This window comes from Cervus elaphus, chromosome 22 (genome assembly GCF_910594005.1).
Source record: "Cervus elaphus chromosome 22, mCerEla1.1, whole genome shotgun sequence".
NCBI lineage: Eukaryota > Metazoa > Chordata > Mammalia > Artiodactyla > Cervidae > Cervus > Cervus elaphus.
The window spans coordinates 6,387,704-6,408,482 of NC_057836.1; the positions used below are offsets into that span (position 1 = coordinate 6,387,704).

Sequence of the window (20,779 nt, forward strand, 5' to 3'; positions counted from 1 at the left end):
TTACTTATAGTTTCCTTTGTTGTGCAAAAGCTTTTAAGTTTCATTAGGTCCCATTTGTTTATTTTTGCTTTTATTTCCAATATTCTGGGAGGTGGGTCATAGAGGATCCTGCTGTGATTTATGTCGGAGAGTGTTTTCAGGCAGAGACCTTTAGAAATTGCAAAACTGGAAAAAATGTGACTACGTTTTTTAAAGACAGCGGGAAGAAAGGGTTGCAAATACAGCAGATTATATTTTTCTGTCGTATTTCCTGCAAGGGCTCCAGTATCAGCTACATGGTATCCTTTCTAATCAGCAGGTCAGAGAATAAAGCACATGAAATGCTTTGATTTTTCACTCCACATTAGCCACTAATATTTTCCCAATTACTCTTATATTATTTATAATTTAGATTAGCTAACTCTCATATGTGAGAAAAAGTAGTCAAGCCACACCTTGGCCCTTGTCAAAGCAGATAGAGCCTGAGCTTTGCCATCAAGCCCCAACCTGGAAGCATGTGGAAAACTCTCAGCAGCAGCCCAGCCTCTAAGGCTGCTACTGTGGGGTCCTGACAAACAGTGAAACTTCCTTGAGCCTTGCTGTCCTCATCTTAACATGGGGACAGTTACTGCTGCTCATTAAGGCAGAGGCAGTATTTGGCGTGTGGTGCCTGATATGGTGGGTGCTCAGTAGGTGGGAAATAGCGTTTGTTGGCTCTAATTGCGAAGTAATAATCCAGCATATGGTGACATCAAGCCAGTAGACACCTGAGAACCTGCTAATTCCAGTAATGCTCCAAAGGCCTTTAGCCAGGGGTCTCTAATGTTAATTATAAAATCACTTTAATCTGAGCAACTAAAAAATTCTGTTTCTATTGTTGTTTTCCATCTTTCTAGTTAGACATTGCCTACTCTGGGAAGCTGTCCCTGGTCCTGTCTGTGAGATCCCCCTTGGGTGCCCTCAGCCCCTCACTTCCCTCCCGCACAAACCTTCTCACACTGGTTTGCTTCCCTCCCTGGCCCATGGGTGGTGCAGAAGCTCCTAATCTCTGTTTTGTCTGCTCCTGCCAGTGGTAGCTTGTCATCTAACAATGCAGGGGACCTTTGAAGCGGGAGGGGGCGCAAGCGCCCAAGAGCTGGCCAGCGTGGAGGTCCGGCGCTCAGTGTGGCTCTGTCTCCTAGGTCGGGAACTACAAGCGGACCGTGCGGCGGATCGACGACGGCCACCGCCTGTGCACAGACCTCATGAACTGCCTGCACGAGCGGGCGCGCATTGAGAAGGCGTACGCGCAGCAGCTCACCGAGTGGGCCCGGCGCTGGAGGCAGCTTGTGGACAAGGGTAGGGAGGCCACCACCGGGCGTCTGGGGCAAACCGTCCACCCTCTCTGAGCCACTTTCCTCTCTTGGAAGATCAGGGCAGGAGTTTGTCTCACAGTCTGGGGGCTGCGATTTTCTCCCAGCAGCACAGGCCAAGTGAGTTTTCCTCCCCTTTCCTGGGGACACAGGACTGCTGTCCCCCAGCAGCACCCGAGTCTCCCTTGGCAGTCCTTGTTAGCAGAGGACATGCTGTGCTTGCCGAGTTAACTCAGAGCAGCTCCTTTGGGGCCCAGACTCGAGTAGCCACCTGTCCAGTCAAGGGCCTTGCTGCTCAGCACCGTGGTTTCTGGCACCAAGGCTACTTATTTGTAAGTTCAGCCAAGTAGCCAGTCAGGCAAGACTTGATGCTGACATCCGGCAAAATTGAACTCGGTCTGCTACATTGCAGACAGATTCTTTACCGACTGAGCTACCAGAGAAACCCATTATATGATGCAGGTTTTACTTCCTCTCCATGCCTTGCAAAACACATAGATGATTCTAGAGCTCAGCGACATGGATGTGTGGATGGTATTGAGAATGTACTTCCTAGTAGTAGAGAGGGAGCTTTATTGACTAGGATTTCCTGGGAAAGAAGTAGGTTAATGGGCATTTCTCAGGGTGGGTTTTGGGGCGGACTCTTCTACCACAACTGACCATCCTTGGAGGAGCTGACCAGGGGAAGCCAGGCCAGGGCGAGGGGCCCCCAGGCAGCAGGGGCCTAGACTAGCTCCCTGTCTTTCCCCAGATGCTGAAATGGGTGACCTATGGAGCAGAGTACAGTGCCCTGGTGCAGAGTGGGGTGGCTGGGGTGGGCTGGCTTCTCCAGTAAGCAGTGGCTGTTGTTATTTTATTTCCACCTGCCTGAGTCCCTCTCTCAGGATCCAGCTGTCAGCACCATCCACACTGCTTACTCAGAACCTGAGGTTCATAAGGCACTCTTATTTCCGCCTTTGTGGGACCTGGTCCTTGGCAGGACCAGGAGCTGCTCATCTTGTAGACGTGAGAAGTCAGAGGTCCTGAGGGGCTAACAGTTACTCAGCACACACACCGTGTCTCTCTTGTCATTACCCATGCCAGCAGTCATTGTGCCCTGGGAGCACCCTGAGGGCAGGCCCTGTGTCCTCCCTTTCCATCCTCAGCTTCTGTCATAGCCCATCTCTGTCACCTTAGGCCAACTACACCCTCAGCAAAATGACAGGTCAGACTAGGAGTTTTCTTCCTGAGAACAGTAAGTGAGGCAACCCAGGCAACCCTCCCCACTGTCTGGAGAGCTCCATCCAGGCCAGAGCCAGCCAGATTCCTATCTCCTGCTCTCCTTCCCCAGGCCAGGGCTTCCTTTCTGCTGAGGGTTCAGGCCTTCATTCCACAAGCTGTTTCCAGGGCCTAGCTCCTCATGGAGGGAAGGGGCCTCAGGAGAACGTGTGGTCGAAAAGGGAATGGGCCTCAGGAGAATGTGTGGTCCCACACAGGGGAAGCCAGGAGGCAGCAGGAACCCAAGGGGTGGGCTCAGACTGGCCTGGCAGAGAGGTCAGTTCACTTCAGAATGCCTTCCTTCTCTAGCCAGCCTCAAGCAAATCAAAACTTCCAAAATGAAGAAACTTCATCTTGGAGTTTTTAAAGAGCTCAGTGTCTTTACAAAAAGGAAATGTGTGTAATCCCCCAGTTTCCCTGACAAAAGAAAACAGATCCAGCTTCAGTTCCTTATTCTCTTCTTCATCCCAGGAACTGAAAAAGGAACAGCACTGACAGAAAAATATCTGAAACAGCCAAAAGGAAGCCTCCCAGCCAGGCAGCCAGACTGCTGGCCTAAAACCCCATCCTAAGCGCCGAGGGGGGCTCACAGAGGAAATCCCCTCCCGGGGCCTGTCTGGGCCCCACAGTGCCGAGTGACCCACCAGCTTCCCTCCTGTACCAGGGCCCCAGTACGGGACAGTGGAGAAGGCCTGGGTGGCCGTCATGGCCGAGGCGGAGAAGGTTAGCGAGCTGCACCTGGAGGTGAAGGCCTCGCTGATGAACGAGGACTTCGAGAAGATCAAGAACTGGCAGAAGGACGCCTTCCACAAACAGATGATGGGCGGCTTCAAGGAGACCAAGGAGGCTGAGGACGGCTTTCGGAAGGCGCAGAAGCCCTGGGCCAAGAAACTGAAAGAGGTGCATCCGCCCCAGGGCCTGCCCCGCCCACAGGCCGCCCCCCACCCCACCCGCCGCCTGCTTCCCCTGGCCCCCCTCCTGCCCTCCCCGGAGTTCCTGCCACTGCCTAGGCACAGGAGGTGTGCTGAGTGCTGCATGTGCCGTTTTTACAGAACCCTTATCCACCCATTTTCCTGTCCTGGGAGCAGGGTGAGAGCCCACACATAGCCTAGAGCTCAAAACTGAAGCTCCCACCCCCCGCTCCATGTCATGAACCTTCTGGTCTATCAGAATAGTAAGTCCTCAGTTGCCAAAGGTTATCTGAGATGAAACTGTTGTGGTATAGTGCTTTTTAAATATAAGTAAGCTTCCTAAAACCCAGATTCCCAGGCCCCACCTCTGGAGATAAATGGTCAGGAGGTCAGAAGTGGGGCCTCTTCATGCTCAGGTTTAGTAATCTCCCGAGTGATGCTGTGCCCGCTGGTCTGTGGACTACATTTTGAATAGCACGGTTTTAGAAGAGCTGTTGGTGGCACACAGAAACACTCTCAACCGCTAACAAGGCCACCCCCAATCCTGAACTTTTAAATGGTTCTTTCTCTTACATGAGTTTTTCTCTCAAATTCACAATGATGCTGATACTCATTTTTTTTTAAAGTAGCAAGTGGAAACCATCAAGTCTCACCCAGCCTTGGTTCTCCAGAGACTGTCATACCTACGCCCCAGCCCTTAGCATAGGCAGACCTGCAGCCTGGCCTTCCCCCATTGCTCAGGGTACCCCCACTTCCTACCGGTGCCACTTCCTACCAGTCCCGTCCCCATCAGGGGCTTTTCTCAGGAACCGCATTGCCTTCCTCCCTCTCAGAGTCACCCTGAGCAGACTTCCGTCTCCGGGTTGTGACAACAGGCTTCACTTGTCTACTCCGTGTCTTGTCTTTTTTGCCACGTCCCCTTTCTCTTCCTTCTTGTCTCTGGTCCTGTTTGTGATGACAAACTCCCTCATGAAGCTCTGGTTACAAACTCAGCTTTCTGCTCTAGAATGAAATCTGTGACTTTGGCTCAGTTAAGAAGCATCTATTAAATTATACACATACACACACATCTATATCTGTAGCTATGTGTGTGTATTTATGTAAAATAGTCATTGAAAATGTGGAATAGGAATGTGGCCTATAACCCTTTCTCCCAATGCTACACTCCTCTTGTGTTAGGTTTCCAGCTGCTTGGCCAGCTCTTCCCTCAGACCCACACCTCCATCACAGTCTCGCTCCAGGTCACGTGTATGACTTTCTCCAGCCGTTCTACGTACGGCTATAGCCCAGACCCACCAATGCACCTGCCTCTCTTCCCTGCTTTCTTCTCCTCCTCGGCACTTGTCACCTTCTCACTTACTCTGTTCCCTGTTTCTTGTAGCTGTCTCCCCCAGCTAGATGGTGAGCTGCGTGAAAGCCAGGTTCTTTGTCTACCACTGTACTCCTTCTGCTTAGACGGTGTCTAACAACAAAGCAGGCACCCTGTAGATATTCACTGAATGAACTCCTCTGTTTTAACTTGCTGTGATTATACTGAACATACAGTACCTGATCTTTCCTGTTTCTTAAGAGCACAGGCACTGCCCACAGTCGGTGTAACCTTGAGCGAGGATTTTGACCTTTAAATATGGTGTTTGGGAACTCCTTCTCCCTATAGGTAGAAGCAGCAAAGAAGGCCTACCATGCAGCATGCAAGGAGGAGAAGCTGGCGATATCCCGCGAGAACAACAGCAGAGCCGACCCGTCCCTCAACCCTGAGCAGCTTAAGAAACTGCAAGACAGAGTAGAGAAGTGCAAGCAGGATGTTCTTAAGGTAAATTGTGCGGGGTTTTTTTTGCATGTTGAGAGCACATGCCTCACCTGTTCACGTGTCTGGCATGCCATGAGCCTCTGTCACTGCTCGGTCAGATGCGTGGACGGATGGCTGCATCAGGGAGGTCACTGTCACCTCACCACAGCCCTGAGTGCCGCCTCAGGACGGGGCGGAGCCTGGGCAGGCGGGGTGTGACTCCTGTGCGTGGCAGGCAGGGTGTGGGGTGGCTGGGGCGGCCGCCGGCAGGAGGTGGGAAGGACTAGCTCGTGAATGTCAACAGCAGGAAGCTGACAGGTGAGCAGGTATGGAGGCCTGTGAGGACCAGTGGGCTTGACAGTCAGGCCAAGTAAGGAGCTTGGGACGTTGCTGACAGAGAGCTGCTAGAAAAACCTTTAAGAGCCTGGGAAGAGAGGGCAGATGTGAGCAAGGGCTCCGGAGCCCTTGCCTCCCAGCTTCGTCCCTGGTCCCACTCCCTTCCTGTGCCCTATTCCAAGGGCTGGTGGTGGCTAGAGGCTGTCACCGTCAAGGGCCTGCCCTGCTGCAGTGTCCACAGAAGGAAGTCCCAGCCTGGGTTTGGAGAAAGAGGTGAAATTAGAGATGAGTGAGCACTGAGCTTCAGGACTACGGCGTGATGCCCAGAGGGAAAGCAGGAGTCCTGAGCCTCAGAAGAGTCTCTGAGGAAATTAGGGGAATTAGGCGGCAGCATCTCTGTTTTGTGACGGAGGACATGGAGGACCCTCAGAGCGGTTCAGTCTCGTGCTGCCCAGTGATGGGAGCGTGGGAGAGCTGTGCCCTCTGCGATGCTCCTCACTGCTGCCCCCAAGTGGGGGCAGAGAAGCTGCTGCAGAGGCAGCAGGGCCGGGCCTGAGGCCTGGGCTTGGTCTTAAAAGCAGAGTCCTGCAAAAGCTCAGGGAGGGTCCACTCCCTGCTCAGAAGGCCCTGTGTTGTCGTCAGGAACAGAAGAGCAGAGAGGAAAGGCCAATCCACCCATCCATGATCAAACCCCATTTTCAGGGTCTTGAGAGTGGGAACAACTGTGATAAATGGGTGACCCCAGCCCCGCCATCCCTCCCTTCACCCGAGGAGGCTCCATCACGTTGATGGTCCCCTTAACTGTCAAAGACATATGGGGGCAGGGAAGACTGTGTAGGTTTCTGACCCCAGGCACATGCCTGCAAGGAAAACATGCTAACTTCAGACTTGTCACACTGTCCCTAAACACCCTCAAGAAAAGGCTACACCTGTTTTCATATTTTCTTTCTGGTGAAACCGCTTCTTGAGGACAGTTGGGGAGGAATAACTGTGTGTCGGGGGGTGTCACAGGGGAGGGGTTGGTGTCGTGGGCTGGAGGAAAGGGAACCAGGGCTGTCTGAATGTCTCAGTGCAGCTCGGTGTCCGTTGTCTGTCACCTTAAGTATCAGGGTACTGTGAAGTAGAAGTATTCTGTTTGCGGAGAAGGAAAGTGAGGCTCCCAGAAGATTCACGGCACAGGTCTCCATGGAGCTCAGAGCCCTGTGATCCTGCCTTAAAGGCAACCTGGGGAGCCTCTGCTGCTATGGGCAAGACCCAGGGCACAGCCCTTCCCCATGCAAGAGAGGACACGGTCACTGGCTCTGAGGGACTGCCTGTTCCACAGTGGCTGCCTTCTGGGGTCTTACTCCAGAAGAGAGGCCTGGCAGATCCCAGGAGTGTGGTTGTGTCTCAGAAGTGGAGGGGCTAGGACTTGAACTTGGAGTTATGTCAGACTCTGGAGCTTGTGCTCTTCAAGTTTTGGAATCTAGGGGGGACAGGGGACTGAGACACTTTTGCCAAGGGTGTCTTTGGTGGTGGAGAGGGCCTCAGGACGAGCCTGGGAGGCCTGGGTGTGTGGGGGGTGGGGAGGGCTGTTCACAGACCATCCTGGGGGAGAGGGGAATGCCCTCCAGGAGCCAGGTGGGGCCTGAGTCCTCTAGGCAGGAACTTAGGGGTGCAGAGGAGACGGATTGGGGTGCTTCTTGGGTGCAGGGTCACCCACAGTGGCAGGCTTCATGTTGTCACCCGAGGAGCAGTCTAACTGCTGATGGAGTTGCACCTGGTGGAGGGGTATGAGGACCCGGAGGTGGACAGGGTGGTTTTGAGTCTTCATTCGCGCACCTGGCCTCTGTCGTAGAGCAAAGAGAAGTACGAGAAGTCCCTGAAGGAGCTGGGCCAGGGTACGCCGCAGTACATGGAGAGCATGGAGCAGGTGTTCGAGCAGTGCCAGCAGTTCGAGGAGAAGCGCCTGCGCTTCTTCCGGGAAGTCCTGCTGGAGGTGCAGAAGCACCTGGACCTGTCGAACATGGCCAGGTGAGTGCCCTTCGCCGGGGAGCACAGGGTGGCGAAGTCAGTGGATGGTGCTTTTGCGTGGAGCTTGGTTGTTGCTCTCCAGACCTGGGGTGGCGGTGGTCTCAGAGCCCGCCTGTGGCCCTGCGGGGTCCTGCTGTCCCGGACGGCTGCTTGCTGGCAAGTCCAATGGCCTCCTGCCACGCTCTGCCAGCTCCGGGTGCAGGGCTCTGCATCTGGGCAGCGAGGGAGGGCCGCAGCTCGGACTGGCTGCAGTGACGCGCTTGAAATCAACCCAGGAGCAAGTCCAGTAGTCACCGGCTGGTGTACCCAGCCCGGGGGGTGGCCTTACTGTGAGGACCTTCACAAGCTCCTTTCCATCCAGAGCAGCTGCCTGCCAGCCTGCTCCTGGACTTCCAGGGGCTTGGGACCTTGGGCAGCATAGCCCGGGAGCCTCAGTGCTGAATTGAGATACAAGGCCGAGGTAGTTCTTCCCCACTTTCCTCATGGTCCTTTTGGTCCTGTGACACCTTCATCGGGGCAGAGGTCTGTGCTAACCCCGGGCCTCGACTTGTCATCCACACAGCCGAGCCATTTAGAAATGACTTACAAGTCAGAGCTTGTCGTCAACAGGGAATTACCTTCTTTTTGTCTCCTTGGGAGTTGGTGATGGACAGGGAAGCCTGGCATGCTGCGATTCATGGGGTCACAAAGAGTCCGACATGACTGAGCAACTGAACTGAACTAAAACTGAATATTAAAAAGAAGCAAAGTGTTCAGTCATTGTTCAGCTGCTGTGCCGACAATTAATGGAGCGCTACAAGTGCCTGTGCAGTTGGTGGCATTGTTCCCCATCTCAGGGATGAGGAAGTAGAGGCTAGACCTGGTTTAGTCACTTGCCCAGCTTCCCTGGTGGCTCAGAGGGTAAAGCGTCTGACTGCAACGCAGGAAACCCAGGTTCAATCCCTGGGTTGGGAAGATCCCCTGGAGAAGGAAATAGGAACCCACTCCAATACTCTTGTCTGGAAAATTCCATGGACTGAGGAGCCTGGTGGGCTAGAGTCCATGGACTGAGCAGTATTTGTATTTGTAAGGCTGCCCTGCTGGCAGAGGCAGGGTGGGGCTGCGGGGATCCTCTGTGTGGAGTAACTGCCTTGCCTCACTTAGTCCTCCAAGCTACCCTGGGGAGCAGATAGTCTAATAGTGTCCTAGGGCCGCCATCATAAAATACTGATACCTGGGCAGCCTACAACAACAGAAATTTATTCTCTCGCAGTTCTGAAATCAAGGTGTCAGTGGGCCTCGCTCCCTCTGACGGCTCTGGTCTAGGGGAGGATCCTTCCCTGACTTGTAGACGAATCCCTCCAGTCACACAGCCATCTTCTGGGTCTTCACATCATCCCCTGTCTGTCCCTGTGTCCCAGTTTCCCCCTTTTTATAAAAAGGTGGGTTTCTTAATTTACAGATTACCTCTGTAAAGACCCTGTTTCCCAACAGGGTCTCATCCTGAGACCCCTGGGGTGACACCAGCAGTATCTGTTTTGAAGGACACGGCTCACCCCATAACAGGTGGATTGTGCCCACTGGACAGAGGAGGGCACAGACCCCAAGAGGGGGAATGACTGCCGGCCACACAGACCAGAAGTGAGAACTCCGGGACCCGTGGTGGTTGTCCTCCTGTCCCTCACAGGCAGCTTCCTAGGGAGGTGGGCCACTCTGGGCTGTGGAGCAGAAGCAGGAGTCCCCCCAGCTGGCTGACGGCATGTGCAGCCCCACAGCACTGGCCAGTCTTCACTTGCTGAATGGAAACTTACCAGCTTTTTTGAAGGGATGAGGAGGGACTTTCCTGACACTCAGTTGTGGACGTGGTGAAATGGAACCACACAGACTGGGGGCCCTTGTGGCCCAGATGTCAGCACCTTTTGTATTATCTGACACAGAACAAAGCCAGGTTACTGCCTCCTGGTTTGATTTGTCAGAACCCGAAGCTGTGGCTTCTATGCCACAGTTGTTTCTCCCCTTCTGTGTGCATCACGGCCAGATGACTGTCTAGCAAGCAGGGCAGACATCTGGTCTGCACTGTGATGTCGACCCTGGTGTGGCTGCAGACTGTGGTGCTAGCTCTGGGCAGGCCCTGGGCAAGGCTGCCTGGTGGCCTTCTCTTCCTTCCAAAACAGTCATGCTTCTCTCTCTGATTTAGCTACAAAAACGTTTACCGCGACCTGGAGCAGAGCATCAAAGCCGCCGACGCAGTGGAGGACCTGAGGTGGTTCAGAGCCAACCATGGGCCAGGCATGTCCATGAACTGGCCACAGTTTGAGGTAGGAGGACCCGCTGGCCTGGGTGGGACCTGGGCCCACAGCACTGAGTCCTACACTTTCTCCTTCCAGCTCAGAGTTGGCCTGTGCCCTGTTGACGTGGCAGTGTTTGCACATGGCCACCTTAGAAACCAAGCGGATGTTTGGTGTTCCAAGGGGCTTTGGGCACTGCTGAGGGGCCTTCTGAGTCTCTGGCGAAGGTGCAGTTACATTCTTTGTGAGAACTTTGATGGTCCCCTGTTGACCCTCAGCATTCCCTTGGTGGAGAGTCCCTGGCAGTCCCTGCTCAGCCCTGCAGGACAGCCAGGGAAGGAGTGGCCACAGTGCTCCAGGCCTGATGGGCCATGGACACCAGCTCAGTAGCTGCTAGTCCAGGGCGGGAGGGGGCACAGTCTCAGAGTGCACGTTCTTACACAGGAGGATCTTTTCCTTATTTCCTTAGATAAATTCAGTCAGCTTTGGTGCAGGATTAGCTTTCTTTTCTCATTTTCACGGGTCCAAGCTATCCAGTGTTTTAACACGTATATTCAAGGGCCTGGAGCCCTCAGGACTCTTCCAGTCTGCAAATTGGGTTCCCAGTACATGGGCCCCTGAGGGTCGCAGAGAAGGCAGTGGCCACAGTCCCAGCAGCCTGCCCTCTGGGGGACAGGGCTCTCCCCACATCATGGTAAATCAGGGGCTGGGGAGGCTCCACAGGGCCACGGCTGTTGCCTCCCCCGGGAGGGGCTGAGGCGACCCCTCTGCGCTGGGCCCCAGCCACCTGGCTTCCTCTGACCCATAACTGCCGGAGCCCAGGACGCACTCAGACCCTGCCTCCCCACTTACACACTGTGGGATGCTGAGCGGGTCCTTTGCCCTGGCTGCGACTCAGTCGTCCCGTGTGTAATATGGGGATGACAGTGGCATCCATCTTCCTGGTGGCCAGAGCTTCAGTGACCTGGTCCATACTGGGTCTTGCCCGGGGCCCCCCACAGAGAACCTTGTCTAGCCCCATCCTAGCTTGGCATCTTTTCAGCCCTCATACCAGTGCCTTTTTTCTGGAGCTTCTCAAGAAAGCTTCTCCACATGACGATGTAAATCCTACAACTGAGCCCTTCCCTTACGCTGTCGTTAAGACCCCTGCCCCCAACAGGGGCCAAGAGCAGAGGCCTGGGGCCTTCCCAGGTGGAAGTGGTCCTGGAGGAAAAAGCACAGCCCCATTTCTCCTCCCCCTGGTGAGGGAACTGGTGCGCATACCTGGGTTCTGGAGACCCCTTGAGATATGCACCGCTCCGAGCCATGATGCCCTTAGGACTGCAGGTCCCTACCCAGGGAATAGAATGGTCTGGAAAGGAACATTTGACAGGCAGTCTTGCTGGCATGGGTGCCCTGGCCACAGCCTATGGGGGCTCTTCTCTATAGGCCCCTTGACCTGGGAATGCATGCCTGCATGTGGCACATGCTTGCAACTCTTACAGCGTCCTACTTGACTTTCTCTAATGAAATTATTTGTTTTTATTTTCCATGCCACAAGGATGAAGTAAGTTCCTATTTTATGGCTAACTTGTTGAATTCCCAACCTCCTGTGGTGTGGTCAGTGCCTGTGGGTCTGTGTGTGGCATCCATGGCCTGGCTCTGGTTAACCACAGCATGTGCTGGTTAAAGAACCAAGGCCACAGAATAGCCCAGGCTGTGTGGTTATCTATGTTGACAGCAGGCCCTTCCCCTCATGGTCAGCCAGCTGTCAATCACACTGGCCCTTGGAAGCCACCCTGTCAGGACTGATTTATATTCAAAAGGTCACTATGGGGACTCTGAATTCCAATTGAGTTCTCAGTCAGCTTATTTCAGTTAAGAAAATAGGTGACCTAAGTTTGGGATTGGGGGCCCAGGTCTGCCACAAACTGTACGTGGGCAAGTCACGTTTCTTTCTGGACCTCAGTTTCCTCAGGTGACAAATTGGCAGTTATACTTGATGTTTCTAAGGTGGCTCCTGTAACTACATGTCAGCGCAGCCGTGGGGTCAGTCATCCCAAATATTAATTCAGATAAAGTGATTTGATAATGGGTGAAGTGGGTTGGGGGGAAGAATTCATCACATATGTATACACATGTGCTGTTCTCCCCATTTCCAGCACAATTTATAAAAGCCTGTTCACATGCTGGGAACAGTGAGCCTTCGGGGACATAAACACTGCTTTGTTACCCCACACGTTGCTCAGGTGGAAGAGGACAGTGGCGAGTGCCACCCCTCGGGGTCCTGAGGGGTGAGGGAGCCCCCTGTACCTGATTCTGTTTGCACCCACGGCCCGTTTCCCAAGCCATAGGCTGGCTCAGGTCCCGCACCCAGCTCTCCTGCTTCACTGGGCACCAGTCAGTCAGGAGATGGATGGGAGGGTCTTTAGCACTGAATGCCAGCCCTTCAGAGGGACTCTGTCTGCTTTGGAAGTGTGAGGAAACTTGGCAAGGCCTGGAGGCCTGGAGGCTGAGTGCCACGGGGCTGGGGTGGGATTGGACGGGGAGGACCCCTGAGTGTTGGCCCCAGTGTTCCCATCACCTGTCTGTCCCTGGAGGCTGGGCCCCCCAAGGAGTACCCACCTTGCATGGCGAGGAGGGTCAGTGGTGGGTGTCACGAGCCTGGGATCTGCCAGGAAGCAGGGGAGAGCAGACGCAGCAAGGTGAGATGCCACGCTGCGCGGGGCCGGCCACTGGCTTGCAGCCGCGGTGTTAGGCTCATGTGGCCTCAGACGAATGAACTTCTTGATTCCTCTCCCCTGGTGCCTGTTGCTCAGGAGTGGTCTGTGGATCTGAATCGAACTCTCAGCCGGAAAGAGAAGAAGAAGAATGCTGATGGTGTGACCCTCATGGGCATCAACCAGACTGGTGACCAGGCTTCGCAGAACAAGCCCAGCAGGTGGGCACTGGGCACCTCCGTCCCTGGCAAGGCTCCCCGGGTCCTCTGCCAGGGCTGGAATGCCCCGACCCAGGGAGGCTCCCCAAAGGGGCCCTGCAGGGAACCCCAGGGCATCTTTCCAGACACGCTGCTGGGCAGCAGCCAAGGGCCTCTGTTGGGAGAATCTTCATTTCATTCAGTGCCAGAGCTGTGGAAAGATTCGGACAAGGAGCCTTTGCCGCCGAGCACTTTGGGCCCCTTGTGATGGAAAGAACTGATGCAGGGTGCTGTCCACTGTGTGTCCCAGCGGTGCACACGGGCAGGTGGAGGTGACTGGGGGGCGTCCTTCATGTGGAGTCAGGGACCCTGGCCAGGTTTGTACTTACTTTCCTGTGCCATACGCAGGTGCCTGATTCAAGGGTGGGGCACTCGTTGTCCAGTGCCCCCTTCTTCAAATTACCCCTGCTGTTATTTCTGAGTTTGGATCAAACAGGTGGCACTGAGGTCCTCAGCTTGAGGAGGATCAGAGTTCCCAGCAAATAAGCATTGCTGTCCTCCATAGAGTCGAGGCTGCCACTGCCCCAGGGGCCCCAAGACCTCCACGCCCTGCTGAGTGATAACACACCTCAGGCTCCGGGCCTCCTGGGAAGGGTCAGCACGGTTCCAGGGGCCTTTGGTGGTCCTGGGCACTGAAGCCCCCACCTGCGCTCCCTGGGTTGATATGGCTGCTCATCACTCAGCTGCTGTGCCAGTGCCTGGGCAGATGGGCTTGGCTAAGTGACTGCAGGTGTGAGCACGTGCCAGGGGTCAGGCCAGCACCTAGAGGCAGGGGTAGGGTGGTCCATACTGGCCAGGGCTGCTGCACAAATTCAGCTGCGCAGCACCAACCCCCTCTCAGAAGGTCAGCTGGAGAAAGGTGCCAAGGAAGAGGGAGGGCCTGGTGGCCTCAGACATGAGGCCTAGATGTAGGCAGCAGGCAGGCGTAGGCCCGGTGCCCCGGCCAGGCCTGAAACCTGTGCAGCAGTGGCTGGCCACTGGGGGGTCCCTCTGGTGGCATCTGAGGCGTGTCCTCTCCTCCCCTCCCCCACCCTGCCTGAGCCATCCACCCAGCACTTAGCGTGCCAGCTCCATGCTGCCCTGGCTAGGAGGTGGGAGGTGGTGCTGGCCTGGGCAGCCCTGCCCTGTGGCTTAGCGATCGGGCATGCCTACTCAGAGTTCCACGGTGGGGTCCCCAGGCTCTTGGGGCCCATCTTATCTCTTTACCGTCTTGTTCAATGCTTAGTACCTGTAGTCACTGCATTTCATCATCTGGCTGTCTCCGCTCAGGCCAGGCTGCAGACAGAGTTCTCTTTGGTCCCCTCTGGGCCTGGCACATAGTAGGCAGTTAGCAGACAGGTTTTTCTCTCTCTGGAGCACAGAAGGGGTCCTTCCTTTCTTCCTAGAAAGGATTATTCAACATTCTTTGGCTCTGATCTTGGAAGTTGCAGACCCAGAAGACCCAGGGAGGAGGCTATTGGACCCTTTTGTCATCAGAAGGAGAGGGCGCTGGGGGCTGTGGGGTCTGGAGAGCCCCAGGCTGAGCCCCAGGCTGCCGGCCTGCCAGCCCCCCGCAGAGGGCCAGGCGGAGGGCTGCGGAAAGAAGCCCTGAGCCCAGAAGCACCTATGCTCCAGCAACAGCCTGTGCACGTCCAGGGCTCCTGTTTAGGACAGACTGTATTTAGACACAAGGAGGGAAAATGCAAGTCTTGTTCTTTCTTAGATGCTTTAAGCACATTCAAGAGCCAAAGTGTTGCTAAGTGTTTCACTAAAACAATCTTTCTGCTCCAACAACATATTCCTCCCATTTGACAGGGAGCTGATTTGTCCCTTCAAATCCTGAGATCTTGCAGCTGGGAGCACCCGGGACCGTGGGGGGCCACCGAGTTGGGGTCCCCTGAAAGCTCTCTCTCTCCCCGTAGTGACCTTAGTGTCCCGGGAAACCCCGAACGGTCAGCGCAGTCACTGTCCAGCTACAACCCCTTCGAGGATGAGGACGACACGGGGAGCACCGTCAGTGAGAAGGAGGACATTAAGGCCAAAAAGTTGGTGAACAAACGTTTCCCTCTGGCTTCCGTCTCGCTCGATCTCTCTCTCTTCTCTCTCTGTCCAAGGTCTCGCCCCCTCGGCACTCAGGGCAATGCATGAGGCCTGCAGGAGGCAGCCTGGCTGGTGGACGGTCTCTGGCTTCTCGATTTCTCAGGGAGGGAGGCACCAGTTAACAGTCTGTGGTTGCTTTTTCTCTGCCCTGTGTTAACCCTCGTCAAGGTCCGGCCCATGAGCACAGGAACACGGGTGCTGCTGAGGGGCCTATGCTCTACAGAAGGAATGCCAGCCCAGCCCAAGGGCTCCCCAGCCTCCCCGGGCAGGGTCTGAGGCTCCGGGCAGGGCCTCAGGCCTCTGCCAGCCCCACACTCAGGGCCGCTGGGTCAACCCTTTCTTGCAGCGTGAGCAGCTACGAGAAGACCCAGAGCTACCCCACGGACTGGTCAGACGATGAGTCTAACAACCCATTCTCTTCCACGGATGCCAACGGGGACTCTAATCCCTTTGACGAGGACACCCCCTCGGGGACGGAAGTGCGGGTCCGGGCCCTTTATGACTACGAAGGGCAGGAGCATGACGAGTTGAGCTTCAAGGCCGGTAAGTGGTCACCCGGCTGGCCTCTGAGGCCACTGCTTCCAGCCGGTCCGTCCGTTTGGCCACGTTGGGTCTTCGTTGCTGTGCACGGGCCTTCTCTGTTTGCAGCAAGCGGGGGCTCCTCTCTGCGGTGGCTTCTCTTGTTGCAGGGCGTTGGCTCTAAGTGTGTGGGCTTCAGTACCTGCGGCTCCCAGGCCCTGGAGCCTGGGCTCAGAAGTTGTGGTGCAGGGGCTTAGTTGCCCCACGGCATGTGCAATCTTCCCGGACTGAGGATCTAACCCACGACCCCAGCGTTGGCAGGTGGATTCTTACCCACTGCACCAGCAGGGAAGTCCCAGCCTGCTTTTTTTAAGTCTAGTTCCATTTGTGTGTTCCCCACCCCATTCCACCTTCCATTTCAAACGTGGCAGATGCTCAACACTAAAGGTTAGAAGACAGCGAGGTGCCCCGTGCCTTTGCCCAAGACGCCGCCCCAGCCAGGCTAAGGCCTGCGCATGAGAGACATGGACCCAGGCCATCCGGCTTCCCCGCAGGCTCCCTGGAAACAGTGCCTGCGAGTCCCCAGGGGAGCCTTTCTTTAGAGGCCCGCAGCGGGCAGAGGGTCCCCTAGCACAGTGGCAGCGTCCCCACGGCCCCCAGAGTCTCTTCTCGGGGCTTTGCCTTCCATCCTTCCCTGCAGCCCTGCCACCAACACAGCTTTGTTGCCAGTAGCTGAAACTCGGGTTTTATGAAACAGCCTAGATCCTGATCATACGAGCTCTGTGCGTGGAAATTTTCTATCCTGGTTTCTATTTATTTTTTTAATGCCGGTCACAGTTCAACAAATGGCTTGCAACCCTCTGTCTGAAGAGCACTGTCTTAGAGCCTATCCCCAGAGGTTTGGTCGGCCTGGCTCCAAACGGGCCAGAAGGGAGCCAGGGTTCTTCCTTCTGCCTTGTCCCCGCTCAGAGCCACCCCAGATGCAGCATCACCCCTAGCCCTCCACTGCAGGGGGCGCTGGGCCCTAACTCAGCCAGCGCAGGCTGAAGTGAGCCCTGCACTCTCCATCTCTGGGGCAGACCCTGTGTCCGACCTCCCACCCACCCTGGCTGAGAGCTGTGTCTGATGGCGGCCTTCTCTCGGCCCTCAGAAAGTAGCCAGCTACCCACTCCACCCCAGAACTGGTCATAGAGTGACTGGCTGCTTCTGGGAAGTTCTCATGTGTCTTTAAACACCTTTGTCAAGTTTTTTTTTTTTTTTTTTGGCCATGTCTTGTGGCTCTCAGGATCTTAATTCCCCAACCAGGGATCAAACCTATGCCCCCCTGTAGTGGAAACGTGGACTCCTCACCACTGGACCAGAAGGGAATTCCCTAGGGTTTTCTGACATCCTTGACTGGGGTTGTGTGTCCCCCCCCCCCCACTTTGTTTACTTTGTTTATTGATTGATTGATTTTTAACTTTATTCTTTCTGAATTTTTTTTAAAGTTTGGCCCTGTTGTGTGACGTGCGGGCTTGTAGATCCCCCCTGAGGGATTGAACCTGGGCCCCAGCAGTGAAAGCGCCGAGTCCTAACCACTGGACCGCCAGGGAGTTCCCTCTAAATCTTACCTTTTGGACTTGTCAGCAATTTTATAGATTTAAAATGTCTCATTATCAAAAGCAAACGGAAATGAATCTTTCTAATCACCAGTTTACATTTTTACAACTTGGCAGGTTCCGTTTAGTTTTGTCTGTTTGTGTAATTTTCTTTTCCCCCCGCCCGAGGTCACATTAGTTTCTGGCCACACCGCTTCCTCCTGTCTCGAGCGTGCCCTGGCTGCTCCCCGCTTCTGTGGGCTTGGGGAGCCTAGGGTCTCCACCTGGTGAGCTTCCCACCACACTCCCCCCTCTCAGAGCTGCTGCCCGTCTGCTCCTAGCAGCCTCGCCCTGCGAGGCCGGATGAGAGACAGACCAGGTGGCCGTGTCGGCCCTGCCGGAGCACAGGGGACCCCCAGGGTTGGGAGAAGAGGGGTTTCCCACTTGTGACGCCCACCCTGTGGCCCCCTGCATCAGCTCCTGACGTCGCCGGGTCAGACTCGCAGGAGCACTGGTGCTGACGAAGTGGGTCCCCAGGTGGACAGAGAGCCGTCTCTCGTGGGAGTCAGGGCAGCCACGAGGACCAGGTGCTCGCTACGTGCTGGCGCCGACCCGGGTCCTTTCGGGTTTCACCCCTAGTCCTCACAGCGCCTCTCAGTGTCCCAGCAGCTCTGGGAGCCCAAGTATTGGCCCTGCAGGCCTCTGGGTCGGTGCCGCTGCTCCACAGAAGGAGGAGTCAGGGTATGCTGCTAGACAAGGCATGATTGCCTGAGAAAAACAGTGCAGCTAAGCCTGAAAAGTGAGCCAAAATGCCAACGAGAAACACAAAGCTGTGAACTGAACAATGAAGACGACACTTCAGCAGGCCTGTCTTCTGCCGGTTCTCAGAGCTGTCCCTGAGGGCTGGTCACCAGGCCACTCCTTCCTGTCCCCTGGCTCTGGGCTGCTCTGGCCACCCTGAACAGGAGGAGGCCAGGCCTGCACCTTCCTCCCCCCAACCCCTGATCACACCTGTGGTCTTTGTCCCCTGGCCTGTCTCCTTGAGAGGCCAGGCTCCATCTGTCCCTCCCTCATCTCCGTATCCCCTCCACCACCCAGGGCCTTGGCGCAAAGTAGAGGCTGCTCCTTGCCTGGGTAAACAGAAGCTGAGTCAGACCGCACGGGCACACACAGCCTCAGGGAGCGCCCAGGACCAGGCCAGCGCGCTCTGGGTGCTGGGAAAGCTTGGTTTCTTTAAGTCAGAGGACAGACGCTCTGAGCTCGGTGCTGGGGAAAGGAACGGGTCCCCATGCCTCCCACAGCTGCCGTCTAGACACAGACAAAGGAAGGTGTGGAGACCGCGGCAGCAGTGCTGGAGGAGATTCACGAAGACCGAGTAGGCCAGGCCGGGGAGGAAGAGCTGCGCGGGGGAGGCATGGACCCTGGGGGACGAGGCCTCGGACCTGGCCTGGGGCAGTCAGAGGGCAAGATCCTGCTGTCTCTGCAGGAGCCCCTCGGGCAGCTGAGAACGCCGTGCTCGAGGGGCACTGTGTGAGAGATGGGGGTCTTTAATCTCTCAGAGCCACCCCCCCAACTAGACACACAACTTCAGATGTGACTTAGTAGAGGAAGAGCCGGGCCCTCATCACGCCAGGAGAATGCATGCACCTCCCACCCACGTTAGAGACCCTCAGTGGGCCCAGGGGGCTCACCAAGACCGCTCCCTTTGTCTTGCAGGGGATGAGCTGACCAAGATAGAGGACGAAGATGAGCAGGGCTGGTGCAAGGGGCGCTTGGACAGCGGACAGGTCGGCTTGTACCCCGCGAATTACGTCGAGGCGATCCAGTGACGGGCCAGTGGGCTGGCTGGCGGAGGGACGGAGCGGAGGCCCAGCAGCTCTGTTAGCCGTTGGCCCCAGGCAGCGGCCCCTCCAGCCAGCCGTGCGGGCATCCACTCCTCTTCCTGCAGAAGATGATGGTTCCATTGCTCTTGGTTTCATGCTGTCTCTTGAAGGCAGACAAGCTGGTCATTTCACCTGGAACTCGGCCCCCTTGCCACAGTGCAGATGGAGAGAGCCAATCGCAGGAAGCCGCAGGACAACAGGAATCACCGCCGCCCACCCCCCACCCCCCCACGCTGTGTGTTGGCTTATCATGGATCCGTGTATTCTTGACCTTGTCTTTCCTCCTCTCCTCCACCTTGATGGTAACGGTGGGCTCCACTAATCCTTGCTCCACTGACTCCTTCCTCTGACAAGTCCCATTGCCTGCTAAAACTTAAATGAACAAACTTACATGCCATTTTCTGAGTGAACACTTTGAGGTTTTTAATTTAAAGGCTGTGTACAGTTACTTTTTTATATTCCCATTCTTGCATTCATTTATACTTAAATTATGGCATAGGTCTATGTCCACCAGTAGTCTTGAGGCAGTATCTCTGTTTCCATGCTATTCTGTTAATCACCCGTGCCACTGCCTGGGGCAAGAGCCTGCAGCCTGAACAGACCATGTCTGAGGCAAGAGATTGCAGTGGAAAGATGGGAACACAAGGTTGGGTTTCCATGGTGAATGCTCTACACATTTGGGATGTCCAAATGTGAGTTTTGCAAATAACCTTATGTAGTCCTCTTTAAAGTCGCCATATTCAAAATCTATTTTCACTCTATTTGTTCTTAAAACTTTGCTCTTGCAAATTAACAATTTTATCAGTGATTTTTGAAAGGCTAAAATAGAAGACTAACTTTTCAAGTGAATGCGTCTAGAGTTCAGATGCTCTGTATTAGACCGTCATGTCTTGGTGTATATCTGTATATACTATTTGATATTCAGAAAATCTAAAGAGCTCGTCTACTGTGTTCATGAGCTTTTGACAGTGGCTTCAATTTGTAAACTGCTTGAAGACCATTCGGACATAGGCCTGGCTGGCCGGCTGGGCCCAGTGGAGCCTGCCGTAGGGAAGTCTGTCCTCACGGGCCAGCTGGGAGTCCAGCGCCCTCAGTCCAGCTGGCCTTGGTCCTCTCTGTAGCAGAACACTGTATGAAACTCCCGCGTCTTTGCAAGCAGCTGCAGATCTCACTGTCATCTGTGTTCCTCGTGAGCAAACAAAAGCTGGGTCTCACCCCACAGCACAAGGGTCCCTTCTGAGCACCCTGCGCCATCAGGGAGCAGACGGGCTGGGGCAGGAGCTGCCCTGTGACCGCAGGGCCGGCGAGGGAGGGAAAACCTCTGCTCCGTGTACCAGACACGGGCGAGACGGCTGCCGCATCACAAGCTATGCATTTTACTCAGTGTTTCCGGTGAGCTTGATGTCTTGCTTGGAAAGTGGATGTGTGTCTGTCTGTCCTGAGGATGTGTGTCTATCTGTCCTGGAAACTTACCAGCAGAATCCTCATTCCTTTGCTACAGATGTACCAAAAATTGTCAAGTCTTTTCAGTTTAGGAGTTTCTTTAAACGTATAGTATTTTAGAAAAAAAAATAATCAATAAACAGTTGATCTGGTGATTGTGACCGTCTCTGTGCCACGCGTGTGCCTCCCGCTCACACCAGCTGGTGGACGTGTCTTCACCGGCGTCTGGAGCTGGACAAGACCCCAGCACAGGAGCGCTGCCCTGGGTCCGCGTCCCTGTCCCACCGTCCCTGCCAAGCTTGGGGCTGGGGAGTCGAGGGCCCTGACCCCTCGGGGTGCTTCCCTCCCTCCAGCCTGCTTCTGTGTGTGGCCTCGGTGCCCCCAGCATGGGCAGCAGTCTGGCACTTCCCTCCCCCTC

At 55.3% G+C, this 20,779-nt stretch overlaps 1 protein-coding gene across 4 annotated transcripts in view; it reads left to right on the top strand.

Moving 5' to 3' along the window:
- Positions 1 to 20,516, top strand: part of PACSIN2 (protein kinase C and casein kinase substrate in neurons 2) — a 110,348-nt gene extending 89,832 nt beyond the window's left edge. For 3 of the 4 annotated variants that reach the window (XM_043880834.1, XM_043880836.1, XM_043880835.1), the window contains exons 3-11: positions 1,161 to 1,317; positions 3,253 to 3,488; positions 5,157 to 5,312; positions 7,462 to 7,637; positions 9,814 to 9,934; positions 12,703 to 12,824; positions 14,762 to 14,884; positions 15,286 to 15,482; positions 18,752 to 20,516. In XM_043880834.1, coding sequence (XP_043736769.1) covers positions 1,161 to 1,317; positions 3,253 to 3,488; positions 5,157 to 5,312; positions 7,462 to 7,637; positions 9,814 to 9,934; positions 12,703 to 12,824; positions 14,762 to 14,884; positions 15,286 to 15,482; positions 18,752 to 18,864 — 1,401 coding nt within the window. In that variant the 3' untranslated portion in view covers positions 18,865 to 20,516. The remainder of the gene's footprint in view (positions 1 to 1,160; positions 1,318 to 3,252; positions 3,489 to 5,156; positions 5,313 to 7,461; positions 7,638 to 9,813; positions 9,935 to 12,702; positions 12,825 to 14,761; positions 14,885 to 15,285; positions 15,483 to 18,751) is intronic. The other variant, XM_043880837.1, reaches the window with a different exon arrangement.
- Positions 20,517 to 20,779: the final 263 nt, after the last annotated feature.